Here is an 18925-nt window from a genome sequence, read left to right on the forward strand (position 1 = left end):
ATTTATATTTATTTGTGAAATATTTAAATTGTAATTAAATTATAAGACTATGATAATAATTGAAATTTTATTTAATGCAGAGAATTATATTATATAAGATAAAAATATAATACGTCATTAATTTAAACAGAACATTGCCATAATAATGTTGAGAAAGAAAACAAGTCGATGAGTAATTCAAAGGAAAATACATTAATACATGCAGAAGTGAACTATTCACATAAGATATTAAATTATTATTTACCTGCAAAAAAAATCTTCGGGATGAAGGAATTGTATGATAAGATAATCATCAAATCGATCAAACACTTGTTCCTCTTTAAGAATCTTTAAGAGATTCTCTAATTGATTGACAACACCGTTAGCACTTGATGCCATCGTGAAGAATATATTGAAATTAAATAAACGGTCAATCTATATATCCTTTCGTAGAATCCCTTCCATTTCGACTGAATCATTTTAAATGCTGTGCGTGCGTGTATATGTGTGTGTGCGTGTATGCGTGCGTGCGTGCGTGCGTGCGTGCGTGCGTGCGTGCGTGCGTGCGTGCGTGCGTGTGTGTGTGTGTGTGTGTGTGGTGTGTGTGTGTGGGTGCGCGCGCGCGCGCGCGATGTGTGAATATTATATATATATATATATATATATATATATATATATATATATATATATACAGTATTATATTCTACGTTCATCAATTAATAGATACGTATGTCGTTAAATAAAAAAAGAAATAATACAAACATCAAGAAATAATATAAGATCATATTAATTCCAATTATTTCCATCTTTATTAATATATACATTAATATATACAGAGTAATTGAAAGAAATAAAGGGACTAATTTCAGTAATAATAAACTTATTGCAAAAAAGTTTTAAAACATGAAAATATTATTTGAATATATATTGACAAACTGTTATTGTGACGTACAATTAAAACAAACGTTCATAAATGAAAGTAATCATACACTTGGAAAAAAATATTTTATATATATAAATAAATATATATAATTTTATATATAAATATATATAATTTTATATAATTACATATAAATATATATAATTTTATATATATACATATATATATGTATAATCCATTTATAAATATTATATATAAAATTTTTTTCCTGGGCATGTTTCATTTACAAGTCAGCTCCGGCCTTTTCTATTTGATTAAGAATATAATCCATAGACATTCGTGTGGGTAACGGATAACATTTCACCATTACGCGAAAGAAATTGCCCAGATTCGATTGCGGTAAGGACGCATAATCGATTATGAGAGATCCATTCAAAATCAAACGTTTTTGTATTACTGCTGTGACAATGTATATTTTCTTCCACCAAAATGGAGTCTCTTTCGCATGACGCATGCTCGGAGGTATGTACCTAAAAGAATCCAACGATAAAATTACGAAATTTGCGGAAATATATATAAGATTTCTTACCAAAAGCAAATAGTGGTACTATCGTATTGTTCCAGTACCGAACGAAAGCCATCGGTCTTATTAATTTTTATCAGTAAGTATTTTGCACACCACATGGCTTCTTCCACCAATTGTTGTAAACCACTCATGCCGCGAGCTTTCCACATTAACCAAAATTTCATTGCGTCGGCCTTGAGACATTTTATTGTATTATTAAATGTTAGAATAAGAATATAATTATTTCTTAGTCATAAAAATTGAATAAAATCTTAATTGTTTAATCATTGTGTTTAATCTTTTAAAAAAATCTATGTATCTATTATGTGCCTTTTAGATGTCTTTTTATTTCTTTTGTAAAAAGTCTTAAATTGTTTTGGAAATATAGTATTTGTAGGAATGGGAATTAACGCATTATTTGTAATGCCGTTATCGTTACCCACAATCTTTACAACAATAAATTTTCATGAAATATGTAAAGAAGTAAAAAAGTTATTTACAATTTACTTTCTTATTTCATCCTTTTATCATTTTGAATCTATAATTTTAATATAAATTATTCTAATAATAATAATCGATATATTTTACTAAAAAAAATAGAAGTCATTTATTACTTGAATATTTGTCAAAAAAAGATAGCGTTACTTATTATTTTAATCTCTGTTAAATTTTTTACTCTTATATTTTTTTTCTAAATATTCTATCATATTGTTGACTAGATTTGCGAATGAGCAATTCTTTTTATCTCTAAATACTAATTACGATTAAAAAATTTAATTAGAACACAAGTTACAAGAGATATAGAGTTTTAAGATATCACAAAAATTACCAATCTTAGAGCATTATTGTTGCACAGATTTTAAATAACTTTAACTTAAACTTTTTGTTGTTTTGCGAATTTAAGATAAAAAATTGTTTTCATTAATATTTTAATATTATTTAAAAATATTACGAAAGTAAATTATTTATTCAATTTGCTCTTGTTTTAGCATTAAAATGACGGAAAAAGTACCCAATTGTTATTTTTTTAAATAACAATAATGGTAATAAGCTACTTTTAAAAAGTAATTTTTCCATCCCTAGATATTTTGTATACTTATCAAATAGATTGTGACTTTAATTACCTTTCTACTGCTTTGTAAACTCTTAAAATTCGTGTTTGAGTGGTACATCAATGTATACTGTCTTTCTTCGTTAATTACTGTTCGTAAATAAGAATGTGTACTACGTTCGAATTGACTTTGCATCAAGATCATATTACAATGGTATGGTGCACCGAGCATATTATGCGGATTCCAAGATATCGAACTCGAACTACATCATTCGGAACAAAGAGAAGATAACTGATGATTACTTTCCAAGGAATTTTAAATACAAATACTGCTAAAGGAAAAAAAAATCCTTTGACTACTTAACTAGTAAACATTGTTCAACATTTTATTAAACAGATTTCATTTATTTCGAATAAATCGCGTAAAACAATTATCTAGTACAATTATCGATGTACAAATCATTTATAATTCGATTGATTATATTATGAATAATTGTTACATCGACATTGAATTACAGAACAGTAGTTTCTTTCTCCAAGAATAACTACAAATAATACATAACTACCGTTCAATGCCTTGTAATCTACGTCGGAATAGCTTGGAGAACATCAAAGAACCACAATCGCGAGCCTGCAAACAATTTTTTATTCATATGTTTCCCTTTAATTCTAATATCTTTTATACTGCATACGAACATCTACGTGTATCCATATGTCCCATTCCTTGCAAATTTTGATTATTTTCCGCAACGGATCGATAGCTCCGAATACGGGAGTGCCGGCAGAGACGTTTATAAAAAATGGTATTGACCCCATTTCTTCAGACGTTTGCTTTAAAACTTTTTTCAGATTACGTATGTCCATGCGACCAAACTTATCCGTTTTTACCTGTAACAAAAGGAAATGCAATTGTCAACTCTAATTAAATTTAATTTAATCGAGTTTAAGAGAATATCAGCGAGACTGCTGAACTTTAATAGGATTAATGCTATATTTTATCGATGAAATGTAATTTACGCACATATATTAACACATCATTACCTACTATTACATCCCCATACAGCACACTTTATCGGAGAGATATCCTGGGTCTTTAGAACATTCAAAGGACATAATAATATTCTTTGGGCATCTTTAAGACGTCCCTTTTTTTGAGGTCTGTATGGATCAATATCGCACGCAGCACATGTACATGTATAAATTTTCGTAAAGAATTTTTGTATCGAATTAAGTGTCCAATTCTAAGAATTCGGCATTGTTTTTTCGTGTTAGCTATTAGTCTGAAGACTCCAATTTCGTAAAAACAGAATTGTAAAGTTTTGATATCAAGCAAATTTTCACAGCTCTTACATATATTAAATTATAAAAAATGATAAAAAAGATCTCGATTTCAAAATTTTTTTTTTAGTATAAACTACACTCGTCAGACTATTAAAAAAAAGGATTTTCAAATCTATAAAAGTAACATACAAAAAATATATATACAAAAATTCTTTACAAAAATTATTGCGTTCAATCAGTAAAACAGATGACGCTAGTATCACTTTAAAGACCGAAAGATTTTTTTTCAGTATTTAAGAAGAAAAATTAATGTAATAAATATGTGGATATCACCTACATATTTTTTGACAAACATTTGTTCCAGCTAAGGTAAAATAAATCTATAACTCAAAAGCTAACTTTACATTACTTAATTAATAATATATAAATAATTTTAATCAAAATATTCAAAATTATTGATAGAAAAAACTAATGAAGTAAATTTGTGACTGAAATAGCATCTGAACTAAATCAAATCAATTCAGAAGATAAATACAGATAAAAATTTTAAAATTCAAAATTTTATTCTAAACAGTAAATAAATTTAAAAGAGACAGAAGTTCTATTTTGATAAATAATTCCTTGACAAGCAATAATAATACCGTGTAAACGTGTTGGGTACCAAAGCCCAACCAATGAGCCGCTGTCATAATGGAAAGATAGCCACATTCACTGGTAATACAAGCTAATGAAATATGTTTATGTAAGCCCTGTTTAATATTTGAGAGAGATGCTTGTTTAGCGGCCATCATTGCATACATGATCGATACAGTAGCATTCGGCGTCATTATACCATCGCTGCGAAATGGATAGCCCATCAATTTCGATGACGCTTGTATTAAAACCTCTTCTATCACCGTAAATACAGGAGCGTTTTCGTAAATATCTCTAATAATAAGAAAAATCAAGAATTATAAATGTGAATTACAATTTAACTATTACTTAATTTGTAATTCACTTGAGCTCAAGCAGAATAAAAATAAATTGTAATATCAAAATGGCATCAAAAGTAGCTCTAAAGCAATTATATTAAAAGTTACTTTACGATATTAGTCATGATTTTTTTTGATATCATTTATCTATTATTCCGCCTGAAATCTCAAAAAGACAAATTCTTTAAGTTATTTCCGAAACCATTGTAAAATACGATTTTTATTTTAAAAAGAACCAAACTTTTTTTTTCCTATTTTAAAATCTTTAATACGCATTAATTGAGATCATAAAGTCATCTTTTTAATTGTAAATTATTATCTGTAAGCAGTATTATCTGTAAGAAATGATAACATTGATAGCATTGATTAATAATCACACATTTCTTTGAAAAAAAAAGTACGAAGCATTACATTTCTCGATCAAAATAGATACTGCAGCCGTTTATAATCGATTCTTCTGTTTGAGACAGTCTTAAGATGTCATAAATCAATCAGAGGATTAATTAGCATGTTAAAACATTACTTAAGTCTACAATATAAACACTGTCGTATATCTACTAGTATTCTTAATTGTTTGACTAATTGGAACTACATTTACATGCTAGTGTTCAATATTTCTGTTAAATAGGAGCCAATTAATCCATACTCGTCAAGGCCTCTATAAAATTTATTATGAAAATCCGGACTGAACGTTTTTATAGATCGTCGTATAACTTGTCGTATTGTGTCTTCGATTTGCTCATCGCTTGCTGGCTCATTGTCCAAAGAAAATGATATCTCCTTCTGAACAAAAATAATATAAAAATAAATGTTGGATGAGAAATTCGTGGTGATAAAAGATTTTAGTTAGATCTAGAAATGATATATAAATTCACATGTAATTATTTAAATATTAAGATCCAGCTTTGATTGGTACATGCTTCGTTTCTTGCTTGTTGTATATTCGTATTGTACGGTCCCAATAAACCGTATTATTATTGTAAAAAATGCTCTTATTCTAATCAGCCATTATTATGATGTTATCACTATTGTAAGTACGACCAAAAGTGTCGAATTCGTGTCGAGTTAATATATCGTCCTTTCAATGTTAGTGAAGTCACAGTAATAAAAGATAACAAACTATATAAATATTATTGTTAACTTTATTTTAAACGTTGTTTAATATATCAATTTTATAATAATTTCTTTATCAATTATTCACATATATTTCGCATGGATAAATTAAATAGATGACTTATTTTGCATTTATACTTATTTGAAAAATATATATTATAATTAAATTGTAAGACCAATTGTAAGATAGTAGATAGAAATATAATGTAATGCACAAAATTATATTATAAAATAAAGTATAATTTTCAAGTATTACAGATAAAAATATTGCCGTAATAGTATAATATTGAAAAGTAAAAAAAAGCAATGAGTAATTCAAACGAAAGCAGATTAATACACACACACACACACACACACACATTTCAAGTTGACTATTAACATAAAAGATTAAATTATTATTTACCTGCAAAGCTTTGGGATGAAGGAATTGCATGACAGGACGATCACCAGTTTGATCAAACACTTGTTCCTCTTTGAAGATCTTTATAAGCTTCTCCAATAGCTCGATAACATTTGATGCTGCCATTACGAAGAGTATAATATAATAAAATTAACGATAAGTTCGACTCTCTCGTTGGATCCCTTCCATTTCGAGTTATTCTAAATGTTGTGTTTGTGTTTATGTGTGTATATTTGAATTATTATTATAATGCGGCCGGTAATTCTCATTGTATGACTGCGTTATAACAATGTTATACTTTATGCTTTTTAATTATATAATAATTATTGTAATATATATAAAAATTTATCTGTAAGGATCCGTCATTCTTAAGTTGCAGTTTATCTGTTCGCGAGATATTGATGTGCTATTAACATATAAAATATTTAAAGCAAAGTTATATTTTATTATAATAAAATAATTATTAATTGATAATCTTTTTACATTGATAATATTTGTAATTTGTATTTGCATATCAATCTTATTCAATAAATAAACGCCGAATAAAAGTCGTGAGTAATTTTTATAAAGAAAGAATTGTGTAAGATTATATTGATCTTAATTTTTTTTATTTAACTTAATATAATGTAGCTTTCATTTTTTGATAAATACAATTTATTACGTTTTAAATTCCATCTAATTACAAGTCAATGAAATCGTTTAATATATAAACAGACTTTGAAAACGAGCAATTATACAAGGTGTCTGATAATTGTTCTAATGGACATTTTTATAATAGATAACAAGATATTAACAAGATATTAATTACTAAAAATTGCCAAAAATTGGTTTCAATAATTTTTTATTCAAATACTATCACCTTTACAGAAAAATTGCAAGAGACAAAAATTGTTTATTTTCTTCTCATAGAGCTCTAAAATTTTTTTTAGAATTTTTTTAGAATTTTTTAATACTATATTTTCTCATGTTGAAAATGAAAAAATGCAGTACTAAAAAATTGATAAAAATTCTGAAAAAATTCGCAGAGTTCTATAAAAAAAAATAAACAATTTTCATGTCTTGCAGTTTTTCTATAAAGTTGATAGTATTTGAGTAAAAAATTATTGAAGATCAATTTTCGACAATTTTTAGCAATTACTATCTTAATGTTAATTATTGCGAAAATTATAAAATGGTAGAGGACTTTCAGTCTCAGTTTAATCCGCTCTACATATCCACGAACTCCGTCAGAACAATTATCGAACACCCTGTATATAAGTAAATATATTTTTTTGAAAATTCATTTTTATATGAAATTCTGATTATATCTTATTTTATGTTATATTATCATTAAGTGTTATTTGTTGGATTATCACACAAACGTAGCTTGTAATTGCAAGAAACCTAGGTATATTTCACTACATTTCTCATATAAATCAAAATAAAACAAAAAGTAATTAAACATAATTTTAAAAAAAATTTTAAAAGGCACATTAATTATCATCAATTTTCTATGTATTGTGCAATATTCCATTCTCTGTAGAAAATTCAGAGGTTTGAGCTTCACGTCTTTCACACCTGTAATAACATAAGCAAAAAATAATAAATAATTTAACTAGAGAAGAAATAAAAATCATCATTATCTTGTTTCACTGCATCAAATTTAATTTAATATTTTTATATAAACTTCTATATCTGTCATGTTGTAGGCTTATTGTGTCATTGGAAAATAAAAACTAATATCTGAAATATTTAATCTAATTCTATTTAATCTAATGTAATTCGTACCAAAATCGTGTCTTTCCTGACTACTTGCGGCGTAATAGACGATGCTATAACGTCGAGAGGTAAGCGTGGAATGATACCTTTCATGGAGGCCCACTGACCTTCGCAGAGTTCATGAAAAGTCAAACGCAGCAATGACTGGCCGCCTAGTATACCTGGCCCCCTGCATGTTGCACCAGCTCCAAATTCCCAGATACTCCAATTACCTGTCATAATTAAAACCCGCTGTATCTGCAACGGATTGGTCAGATTCGCAAAACTGGCGAATCTTTTGCGCAGCCAAGAAGCAACATAAGAGGCACGACAATCACAATGCCAGGGATTCTGACTCAGACGTACTTGCTGAATTGTGAATATGGCGTCCATACTACCGGCTGGCAAGAAGGAGAGGTCATTTGATTCCAGTTGTCTAAAAATTACGATATTGCGTGATAAAGAACAGAGAGAGAGAGAAGAGAAAAGAATATTGTTTTTTTATTTGCAATAAGCAAAAATAGATTTCTAATCTAACAATCACAATAAACAGATTTATAAAACAAATATATAAATTGAAATTTCATTTGTATATTTAAAAAAAATCTTGTCATGATATAAATATATAAGTAAAAAATTAATACATAAAAAATTTTGATGTTAAATAATATTAATTTTAAAGTAAGTAACATTACAATTAAGTATACAGAATTCTTAATGTTGACTCACAATTTCCGTAAATTTGGCGTGTCTTCAAAAACTCCTGATTGTAGTATCCTTAGTCGATTGGATTGCAAAAAAAGAGAAGTAAGATTGAACAAGCCGCGAAAAACGCCTCTTACTAGAATTTCTATGCGATTGCCATAGAGAATAAGACGTTTTAAAGACATAGAATTATTAAATAATCCAGGTGGCAAATATTTTATATGATTATGTCCTATTCGAAGTTCTCGAAGTGCTGACATACCGTGTAATGCTTTTGCATCAATCTATAGCAAAAATTCAAATTGTTCATTCTCAAAGAGAAATGATCTTCTAAAACTTTATAATATGTTGCATAAATATATTATAAATACTTTTTATAACATTTTAATTCTTTAAAATAAAATTGAAATTTATAAAATATAAACAATATTTACACAAGATATTCTATTGCTTGATATTTCTAAAGTTTCTAATTGTGCCAGAGTTAATAATAATCCCTTGGGCAATTCCGTTAGTCGATTGTTCCGCATATTCAATTCTTTGAGAGACGTCAAATCTTTGAATATACCGTTAGGCAGCTCTTTTAAACGATTTTCCTCAAGTGCAAGGCGTTTGAGATTAATAGTGTCCCGGAAAATTGAAACAGGTAATCCAGTTAATCGGTTTTCACCCAGCAATAATTCATCAAGATTCCCAAGGCCGTGAAATGCACCAGGAGGTAACAATGAAATGCGATTGGAGGAGAGATCCAGCAAAACCAAGTGACCATTGCTCAAAAAAAGATTTTCTGGCAAAGTACGAAGTTTATTTGATGACAAATCGCTAAATAGAATAAAAAATTTGTATTAAATTTTTAGTAAGTTGATAAAAAGACAAGAAATTGCACTCAAAGAAAAAATAAATATTAGTACAGCACATTTAATATTTTTTTTGCAAGATGTATTAAATATAATGAATTTTAATATAATTATAGAAATATATGCAAAATATACTTTTATACGTTAAACATTTAAATATTTTTTTAACTTTTTAGCTAATTTTTTCGAAACAATTATTAAAAAATTATATAAAATTTCTATGAAAATATATTGATACGATCTTGAGTTAGTTCTTGTATTTCTTTCTTAATTAATAGTAATTAAGTATCCGACGTACAGTATTCGGAGATTTCTTAGTTCATAGAATTGATTGCGTTGCATTTCTTTCAAGAGGTTATTACTCAATCTGACATTTGCGATACCGTGCAATGGCAGGAACAGGCTTGGTGCCAAATGCTCTATTAAATTACTGCTTAGATCTCTGTAATTCACAATTTCATTAGTATATTATGTATCTCTCGATTGTTATACAACTCACAGATGGTGCAATTGCGTCATATTCTTAAATGTGTCTCTGTGCAGAGCGCTGAGCCGATTACTTCCAAGGTCCCTAAAAAGGCCAAACAAGTAATATTTTTATTCGTGAAACATATATATATATATATATATATATATATATGAAACATATAATACATATATAATATATGTATAATATATTATACATATATTATATGAGAGAAATATACATAATATAATATTATTATATATATTATTATATTATTATTATATAATTTTATTTAAACTATATAAAGCATTTCTATCTTTAGGGTTTAACTCGATTTTAAAAGAGATCCATCATTACGTATCTATTCAACAAACATGACGATATTATTTTTTAAATTCCTTACAGCCTTAACACATCGGCAGGGACCAATTGCGTCGGAGGAAGATCCAACAAATTGTATCTCCAACAGGACACCGATTTCATTTCCGGTACGCATTTGCACGGTCCTTCAGTACAGATTTCCCAGTCCTCCTCTTTCAGGCTGATCCGCCAAACTGCAAAAGCATGAGTGTCCTTTCGTGTCTCCGTTGTACATAAATCTCACGATTTTTACCGGGATACTCGACCGCTCGCAATCTACGTTCGAAACTGGACAGACGATTCTTCATCTCCTCAAAAATCGACATTGATTCCTCCGAGAGAGCCGGCGTTGATGAATATTCCGTATCTACGCTCATATAAGATGTTTTATCTCAAGTTTCGCGATTGCGCATTTTGGAAATTGTATCGAAAATATGAAAAGAGATATATAAAAAAAGTATAATAGTTTCGAAAAATATTATTTTTCTATTCTTTTTAAGCGAGAAAATCTATCTTTCGAAATATAATATATACTTTTTTTTAGGATTTTTAAGATTAAAAAGTTTTTGAAATTTTAGACAAAAAAAGATATGCATTTTCATAAATGATTTCTATAATCTCCATCTAATATTGGGTCATCTAAAAAGTATCCGCGGTTTTTTGTCACTCAGATGTGTTGACCATCAACACCATCTGATGACCCAATATTTTCAACTTCATACAGTATAATAATTATTAATACAATTTTGACTGGATTGCTTTTCGTATTCTTCAGATTTAATTCAAACTGTTAAAAATAATTGTAGGCAAATATATTTAATTTATTTAATTACCTGTAGAAATCCGTATACTTGCGGTGCACATCTGTGAGACGAAAGAATACGTATTCGTCTTGCACAATGAAAGGAAGATGATTACACAGTAAATCTTTGAAGATAAGTCGATCATGTCACGGACGGTTCGGACTAAACAACACATCATAGACGGCACAAAGTGCATCAGACTGAGGATGCGGTTCCAAGCTAACCGTTGTCCTTCATTGCACACGACCGCATCCTCATTATCTTGAACATTGATTTGGAAGGTAAACTTATTACAATGAAGATTGACGGACAATGGCTCTACGCGTACAAATTATAGCCTTTCACGCACGTGACAACATATATACACCCTATTGACAAATCAATTTTCTAATATTTATAAAATAATTAATCGGCATAAAATTACAAAAATATTAATTATTTGTTATGTATAGTATATACATGATTATTTTCTAAACATTACAATATTTATTTTACTATTTTATGACAAAATAATTTAATGAAAATGTGATAGTTACGTAACGTCGAATCAGAACAAGTACAATAAAAAAGACAATTCAATTTTTTCCAGTTTATAAATTAATGTGTTTTCTATTATTTGCCATCTAGAAAATAAATTATAAAGCTTTGATATTTATTTATCAATCGGTAACGATATCTTGTCTAGAATGTGTCGACATCATTCGTTATACTATAGTTACAAGAAAGTAACGGAAACATATTACGCAATACGACGATGCATGTACACTATAAACACATGATATATTATTTAATAATAAATAAAATAGGAATTAGATATAATAACATTCTTTCTTTCTAGCAAAATATCAAATATAATAATGGGTAAAGGTTTTTTTCCGTTTAATCTTTAATCTTTTAAATAAAAGATTTTTTTTTTTTTTGTAACGGATGCATCTCAAAATTAAAATGCATGTAATGTTTTATACTTACGCGATTACATAATAAAAACAAATATGGAAATTATTCAAGTATTTCAGAATCAAATTAGAATACATTTTCTTAACTACATATTTGTGTTAGGACAGATTGTAAACGCGATTAGAAAGCCGGTTTAAATTTGCGTACCGAGAATACATTCTATTCAAGTACCTGCACACACAACTTACATAATTAGAAACTATGTACTGGGATCAACTACGTTGCAGAAAAGGAAGTAATTATGAAAATCAAAATCAATTGTTGCTCATCATTAATATTTATTAGATAGATACATTTTACATTGTATAATCGTACATAGCGTTTAGTTTAGTAATCAATTTTGTTGCTAATTTTGTCGCGGAATTTATATCCAGCTTACTTGCGTACCACCATCTCTATTCTCTCATCATTAGAGTTACATTGTTACAACATGTTAAGATTCGTTTACTCAAACTAAATAAATTTACGACAATAATCTAATAGTTCATTCGACGGTTAGTATTTTACTCCGCGGTTCTTAACGCTTTTCCAAGATCGAGTGATTGTTTAGGACAGTCTTACTCCGCCGGATCCAGGACACTCTCCTTTGCTCTTCATAGTCAATTCTAAGATTAAAGTAAAACATGATTAATGTAATTAATTTAATTAATATAGTTAATATATAAATAATTAATATAATTATTATCTAAATGATTAATAAGATTAATACAAGAATTTATATGCTGCTTCATTTATATGTGCTTACTTGTGCCCATTTCGCAATTGTGAATATCCAGAGCGCACTGCGTTCCAAAAGTTCTCGGCTTAAAGCTGGAGTCGACAGGATCGTGAGCACAAACAGGATCATAATCAGTCCCGCAATCTCGCGCGCAATCCTTCTTATTCTTCTTTGCTTCCTTGGCCGCTTTGATAGCGTCCTTTACGTCTTTCGACGCGGTCGCAGCTTCTTTGATATCTTTAGGTTCCTTTACATCCTTCATAGTGGTGTCGACTTTTGTCTCGTCGGGAAAAGCGTACGTTTCCTCGCATAATGTAAACATGCTGAGGAACGCGAAGGCTAGGAAGAATCAAGAAAAGAGACAGAAAGAGAGAGAGAGAAAAAAGGATATGAAATTAAAAATAATTCGATTTTAATCCAATATTTTCCATTTCTAATCAAACTTTTTCACAAATGACAGAATAGTTTTACTTAATTACAATAATGATAAAGAAGATATTGATAATGTCCTCTAATTATAAAAGATTATCACTGTAATGGAACAAATATGTAATTTTAAATAATTAATGCAATTTTCGAAAGCCTTTCTATTAGCGAATTACAGACAGAATAATATTACGTAAATCTATTGATAATGGCTTAGCCTCTCTGCTGGGATGCTGCACAGCCTTAATACGCGGCTCTATTGAATGATTGCAGCTTTATTGAAATCAAGGTTTATTTTAAATCGAGATCAGTCCGCTCCTTGCGGTGATTGTGACGTTTCTTCGCTCAAGGTCGTTTATGCCCACGCCCATTTAAAGACATTTCCTTTTTGCTGTGAGATTCTTCAAAAATTTCAATTGCTCTCTCGCGAGGATCATAGTTGCAATTTGCAATTAATCAAAAATAAAACGCATAATTTTGCATAATTTTACGGTATATTGTCGATTGAGATCAGATCAAACTAGATTTCAAATTTCAAAAAAAGTGCTTACAAATTGCAATAATATTTAATTTTTTCAAATTTTTTATAGTTAATGTATCTAACCTCCTTTCTGATTTTATTGCTTCTATTAAAAGTCAATATATAAAAAAGGTTTTATAAAATCTCTACAAATACGCAATCAACTAGCAACAATATAAACTGCATTAAATATTGTAAATTTTAATAATAAAATCTTTCTATATTTTTTTAACATACACAAGTAGATTATTAATTCAATCTAGCATTTAATGAGACTTTTAAATAATTAATATATTAAATAACATATTAATATTAATATATTAATATTAGTAAATATTAAATAATTTGAGTATTTATTAAATACTCAAAATCATTATATATATTTGAATTTACTTAGCAAAAGACACATTTATTGTTAGTTGATTACAAGAATAATCAATTTTAGCGTTATAATATCTAATCTTAAAATCATTGCAGTTTTCGTACCAACTATAACTGCTACCTCCATTGTTCTAGCTGATCGACAGTCCGGTTGAAAATTGATGAAAATCAGCAGTTCTAAGCACAGCGAATGGCTATCACGACAGAACTGGCATATCGTGTCACCATGCTACGTTTATAAACTGAGTGTAATGGTTAAATCTATCCCCACCTGAGAGAGATTGAGAGAGGACGTATCATGCCTGGTTAATCTTACTTTATGTGGCGCCTCATTTTCATATCCGATGTATTCGCTAAAGAATTGACACAAATTGTAACTAATTAATTAAACATTTTTACAAAATACTATTGTCTATGCAAAATAGAGAGTGTACTCAATTTCTACATAATTTAAATTTTTACATAATACTATATTATCATGAATTAAGATAACCGATCATCACTCTGCAATTTCAATTGAATTATTCACACTTCACATTATAAATTTATTATTCAAAAATAATTTTCCCTCGCATCGATAAAAAACATATTAAATACTGCGCCTTCAACATTATGCAGATGTATCTTTATATTTGACATACATATAAGGTCAGCAAGAGGTAAATTTGTTGAAGTTTTATTTTCCAATGTACTTTGCTACTTGGTACACAGTGGCACCGAATAATCATGATATCACAGTGCTGTAAAAGGAAAGATCATTCTTGTAATCTTCTCTAATCATGTCGTTCCAACTGACGTCGATTACGAAGTAGATTTGACAGCGCTCTATATTCATAAAAATTTGTAACGGATTCTTTTATATAAAAAATTTTCTAATTTATTTTTGCAATAAAAAATTGGGAGAATAAATACTGCATTTTGTATTTTGATGAAATAATTTTTATAAGTATGAATAAATATACATATAAATAAATAAAATTACAAAAGCAGGGAAAAATGACGTGATAATGAAACTCGATGATAATGTAAATCTCTCAATGCCCTCTTTGTTTTGTGAGTTGCCTCTCTTCCTCTACATAACTCTTAAATAAATTTAAATAATCATGCCAAGATTCGTGGAACGTAAATGCCTCGGCAATGCGACACGCAAAAGTCGTGCATTTTTCTGTCGAATTTGAACGAGCATTGTTTTGCGTCTCGTACTTCTCAATGGAGCTTTTTACTACATCTTCGAGATTGTTTAGTGTTTCCATATTGACATAAGCTAAAAAATATGAAAATAGCGAAGTACAATAAATAAGTTAAAAAAATAATAGTTTTAATTAACAACATTTTTGTTTAAAAAACCTCATTTCAAATTCATTACAAAACTTTTATTATAAAAGTTATTTTATTATTAAAGTTGTAAATTCGGAAATTTAATCTGAGAACTTACGCGCTGAGAACTTGCGATCCTCGTCGTCATCTTTATTGGAAACTTTTTTCTTGATGATCTCAAGTTTAGGTATGAAAAGCAGCAAACAGATTACTGCAATAAATTTCACGATCATTTTAAAGATCACCAATTTTAATATGATTTTTGCGATGGTAAATGCATTTAATTTGAGAGCAAACGGCAATCCTAGATTAATACTTGGCAGAAGGGAAATTTGAGCCACATCCGAAAGCGCGTAGGGTGCATTGTAAACCGGAGGTGGAATGGAAGTATGTATTGAAGGACCATATCCTAAGAAAACAAAAAATTAAATATTACAAGTGGTCAAAAAGAAAATATAATCCAAATCCTAATAAAATTTAAAATAAAGAATAAAAATTTCGAAGAAGAATTAATTTTATTAATTAAAAATTAAATTTTAATGTAGTACTAAATTTATTATAATAATAATTTTAACGTAAACTTAAGTGAATCAAGTCATTTAATTTTGATGGTCAATAATCTCTTGTCTCACCTTGTTGAGGTGGTAGATAATTTCCGGGTGGTCCATACGAAGAAGATTGAGGATAAAGCGAAGGACCATCATTCGGAGGTTCGTACGAATTCTGTGGTGGACCATAAGAATTCTGTGGTACGCTATAGCGATTATTATAGTCCATCGACAGCTTAAAGGATTGAGGATAAGAATCGCTAGATGAAAAAGCGTTGGGCTCACCATAAGTAATTCGCGGACTTTTCGACGCGTATATCGAATCGGGCGAATCATACTCTATTTCTGACTTGTAAATAGGTCCCTGCACATACTCTCTCCTATTTGTCTTCGTCTTTGAGTCCGTCTGTACGATTCCTTCTCGAGGGTCATCGCTGTTATGTGAGTGCATCAGTGCCTGAAGATAACTGTCCCTTTTCCAAGTGGTTTTCGAACTTTTGCTAACCCAAGATTTGTGATTATCGACATAAGAGCCACGAGGACCCATATTCTTTGAGATGGTCCTTTGAGGGATGGCATATTCTCCAGAAGATATTTGACTAATAATCGTAGGAGATAAAGGAACAAGTTTTGTAGAAACGATATGATTAGAATCAGTGACGATTGAGGGTTTGGTCGACAAAGGAGGACCGAGGACTAGTTCCTTCCCTAAAGTTATCGATGCTTCGGATTCTTTGGCTTCTATCTTCAGAGTCGATGCATCTGGTGTATCTTGATAATTCGAGGGCATAGTTTCGTGGGATGAGACCAAAGTGAGAGAAAGCAAAAAAATTTCTAGAATCCAACTGAGTCGCTGCTTTCGTAACATTTTTATAATATGTTGAAGAAATATCTACAATAAAAGACATATAATAAAATTAATTTCTATAAATTATAAAATTTATTTGTATTTATAACCATTATAAAAATTTTTCAAATAGAAACGTCTAATGACATCTCAATGATGATTCTATGTGTTTTAATAATTTTAACAACAATAGATTTTTTTTTTAATCTACATGAGTAAGACTTTAATAAGATATTAAAGTAAATGTTAAACAATTTTAGAAGTTTTATAATACTGATCTTCCTCATACGTACTCTAAATAGATAACACGACAGTGAATAGACTTAGAGAGTCTAAATTCTTTTCAATCAATTTTAATTAAAAAAAGAAGAGATAGGCAAGTAGTACAAACAAGCAGCACGACATGAAACGCCTTCTAAATGAGCGTCGAAGATTCCTCTTGAATACGAAATACAAGCAAATGTTGCGCATACTAAACGCATAGCGGTCTTCGCCCCTTTTTAGGGTAACCATTTCAACAATAACCTTAATTCACGCGTATATATAAATAATAAAACAACTATATTTTATAACTTTACAGTAGACTCTTATTGTATAATTTGATATTATAATATAATTTATCACTTGTATTGCTATTTGAATTGCTTTTTAAATTTATTATTATATTTTTTTATTTATAAAATAATCATAAAATTAAATTATAAAATAATGGCAAATTTATAAATACATAATAACATTCTTGAGGCTTCCACGGGTGCTTTCTATATAAAGATTATGCGTTTCGCGGGTTTTCTCCGTGTCGAGATTTATTCTTAGAATGTCAACGTTTCGTAAAATCAAGACGAAGGGCAGTCTGATACTGAGTATCTGATACCCTCGTCCTGATGAAGAGGACTGCAAAGTTTACGAAACATTGGCATTCCAAGAATGGATCTAGACGAAGAAAATAATTATTAATAAAGCTTAATAGAATAATATCTAACATAGCTAATTAATTTTTAGATAAAAGTAATCACAAATTTGATTATATATATTTTATATATATATATATATATATATATATATATATATATATAAGAAATAAATAAAACTTTTTAAAAATAATTGTATTTTATCGTGCCCACACTGTGTTTTTATTGTAAAGTATATCAAAATTGTGCTTTTGCCGTGAAATATATCACACACACACAAAATTGTTTTATTATTTTTTTATTTAAGAAAATACATTTAAATTGTTTATGCCGCGAAATTAATCTTATCGCTTTATATATTTAAAAATTTAATTTTTATGTTTATCAATTATATTATATAATTTTTCTATCACTTTTTATATCAAAATATGTTTACGATAGCTATTATAATGAATAAGATAAAGACTTACAAATGATAAATATACATGCGTTGACTGTTTCCACTTAAAAATAGTTTTCCACTTCCAACAAAAAATAACGCGGACTTTCAGCTTCTCAGTTGCACTCTAGGATTTCTTTCTTCTCCATAAATTTGCTTACTTGCGAATTATCCATTCCTGCATCAAACACAAAAATCTATAGAACTGTTCTAACGAGTGTTGACCTCACGAAAAACATTCTTGCTGACTGGCACTCACGTCGATCAATGCTCGTGAATAAAAAGTCATCGTGTTTGCTTCGCCTATATATGCCGTTCGCATTCGGAAGGGGCACGAGATTCACGTTATTGGGTTACTATTCCATCGTGCCCCTTTGATACTTTCAGCACCACCATCGATTGTTACCGTCTGCCGTGGAATATGTGAAAATCGTTTTAAGTATTATTTCTTTTATTTATTATGTAAGAAAATATTTATTTAAATGATATATATCGCAGTATAGAAATTATAATTAAATAGAAATTATATATGTATATAATTAATAATTCCTTATGTTATTATCAAACTGTTTTTAATACTATGCTAATTCTAATTTTATATATTTTAAAATAAAGTTATAATGTTACTATTAATAGGTATTAAAATAAATAAATAATCATGTATGTTTCTTTTTAGAATAATTTTTTAAAAGA

The 18925-nt window shown here is 28.8% G+C and overlaps 4 protein-coding genes and 1 pseudogene across 6 annotated transcripts; all 5 read right to left on the minus strand.

Annotated features, from left to right (window-relative positions):
* The window catches only part of LOC147911006 (acidic amino acid decarboxylase GADL1-like), a 9145-nt pseudogene extending 8453 nt beyond the window's left edge, over nt 1–692 (minus strand).
* A 126-nt stretch (nt 693–818) lies between these two features.
* On the minus strand, nt 819–6674 carry LOC105154714 (acidic amino acid decarboxylase GADL1). 2 transcript variants are annotated; one of them, XM_087404805.1, is made up of 8 exons: nt 6244–6674; nt 5374–5510; nt 4398–4683; nt 3172–3363; nt 3042–3106; nt 2549–2738; nt 1449–1618; nt 819–1389 (listed from the first exon to the last, which is right to left on the minus strand). In XM_087404805.1, exons 1-8 carry the CDS (start codon nt 6364–6366, stop codon nt 1143–1145), a joined length of 1410 nt encoding a protein of 469 aa, XP_087260931.1. In that variant the 5' UTR covers nt 6367–6674; the 3' UTR covers nt 819–1142. The 2 variants fall into 2 exon arrangements, with proteins under 2 accessions (XP_087260931.1, XP_011068719.1); XM_011070417.2 differs by having other exon boundaries at nt 821–1389; nt 5326–5510.
* An 861-nt stretch (nt 6675–7535) lies between these two features.
* LOC105154713 (uncharacterized) lies at nt 7536–11692 on the minus strand. Its single transcript, XM_011070415.2, has 9 exons — nt 11199–11692; nt 10619–10732; nt 10409–10559; nt 10039–10110; nt 9838–9981; nt 9117–9504; nt 8707–8966; nt 8008–8413; nt 7536–7797 (listed from the first exon to the last, which is right to left on the minus strand). Exons 1-9 carry the CDS (start codon nt 11362–11364, stop codon nt 7792–7794), a joined length of 1707 nt encoding a protein of 568 aa, XP_011068717.2. The 5' UTR covers nt 11365–11692; the 3' UTR covers nt 7536–7791.
* Nucleotides 11693–12383: 691 nt separating this feature from the next.
* Nucleotides 12384–14434, minus strand: LOC105154712 (uncharacterized). The gene is made up of 3 exons (XM_011070412.2): nt 14276–14434; nt 12871–13182; nt 12384–12730 (listed from the first exon to the last, which is right to left on the minus strand). Exons 1-3 carry the CDS (start codon nt 14295–14297, stop codon nt 12672–12674), a joined length of 393 nt encoding a protein of 130 aa, XP_011068714.1. The 5' UTR covers nt 14298–14434; the 3' UTR covers nt 12384–12671.
* Nucleotides 14435–14907: 473 nt separating this feature from the next.
* Nucleotides 14908–18888, minus strand: LOC105154711 (uncharacterized). 2 transcript variants are annotated; one of them, XM_011070409.2, is made up of 5 exons: nt 18264–18888; nt 16120–16927; nt 15606–15896; nt 15213–15434; nt 14908–14999 (listed from the first exon to the last, which is right to left on the minus strand). In XM_011070409.2, the coding sequence occupies exons 2-5, from the start codon at nt 16901–16903 to the stop codon at nt 14944–14946; spliced, it is 1353 nt and encodes a 450-aa protein (XP_011068711.2). In that variant the 5' UTR covers nt 16904–16927; nt 18264–18888; the 3' UTR covers nt 14908–14943. The 2 variants fall into 2 exon arrangements, with proteins under 2 accessions (XP_011068711.2, XP_011068712.1); XM_011070410.2 differs by lacking the exon at nt 14908–14999 and having other exon boundaries at nt 15087–15434; nt 18264–18410; nt 18492–18882.
* Between the last annotated feature and the right edge of the window lie 37 nt (nt 18889–18925).

This window comes from Acromyrmex echinatior, chromosome 1, assembly GCF_024713525.1.
Source record: "Acromyrmex echinatior isolate Ae372 chromosome 1, ASM2471352v2, whole genome shotgun sequence".
NCBI classification, from domain to species: Eukaryota; Metazoa; Arthropoda; class Insecta; order Hymenoptera; family Formicidae; genus Acromyrmex; species Acromyrmex echinatior.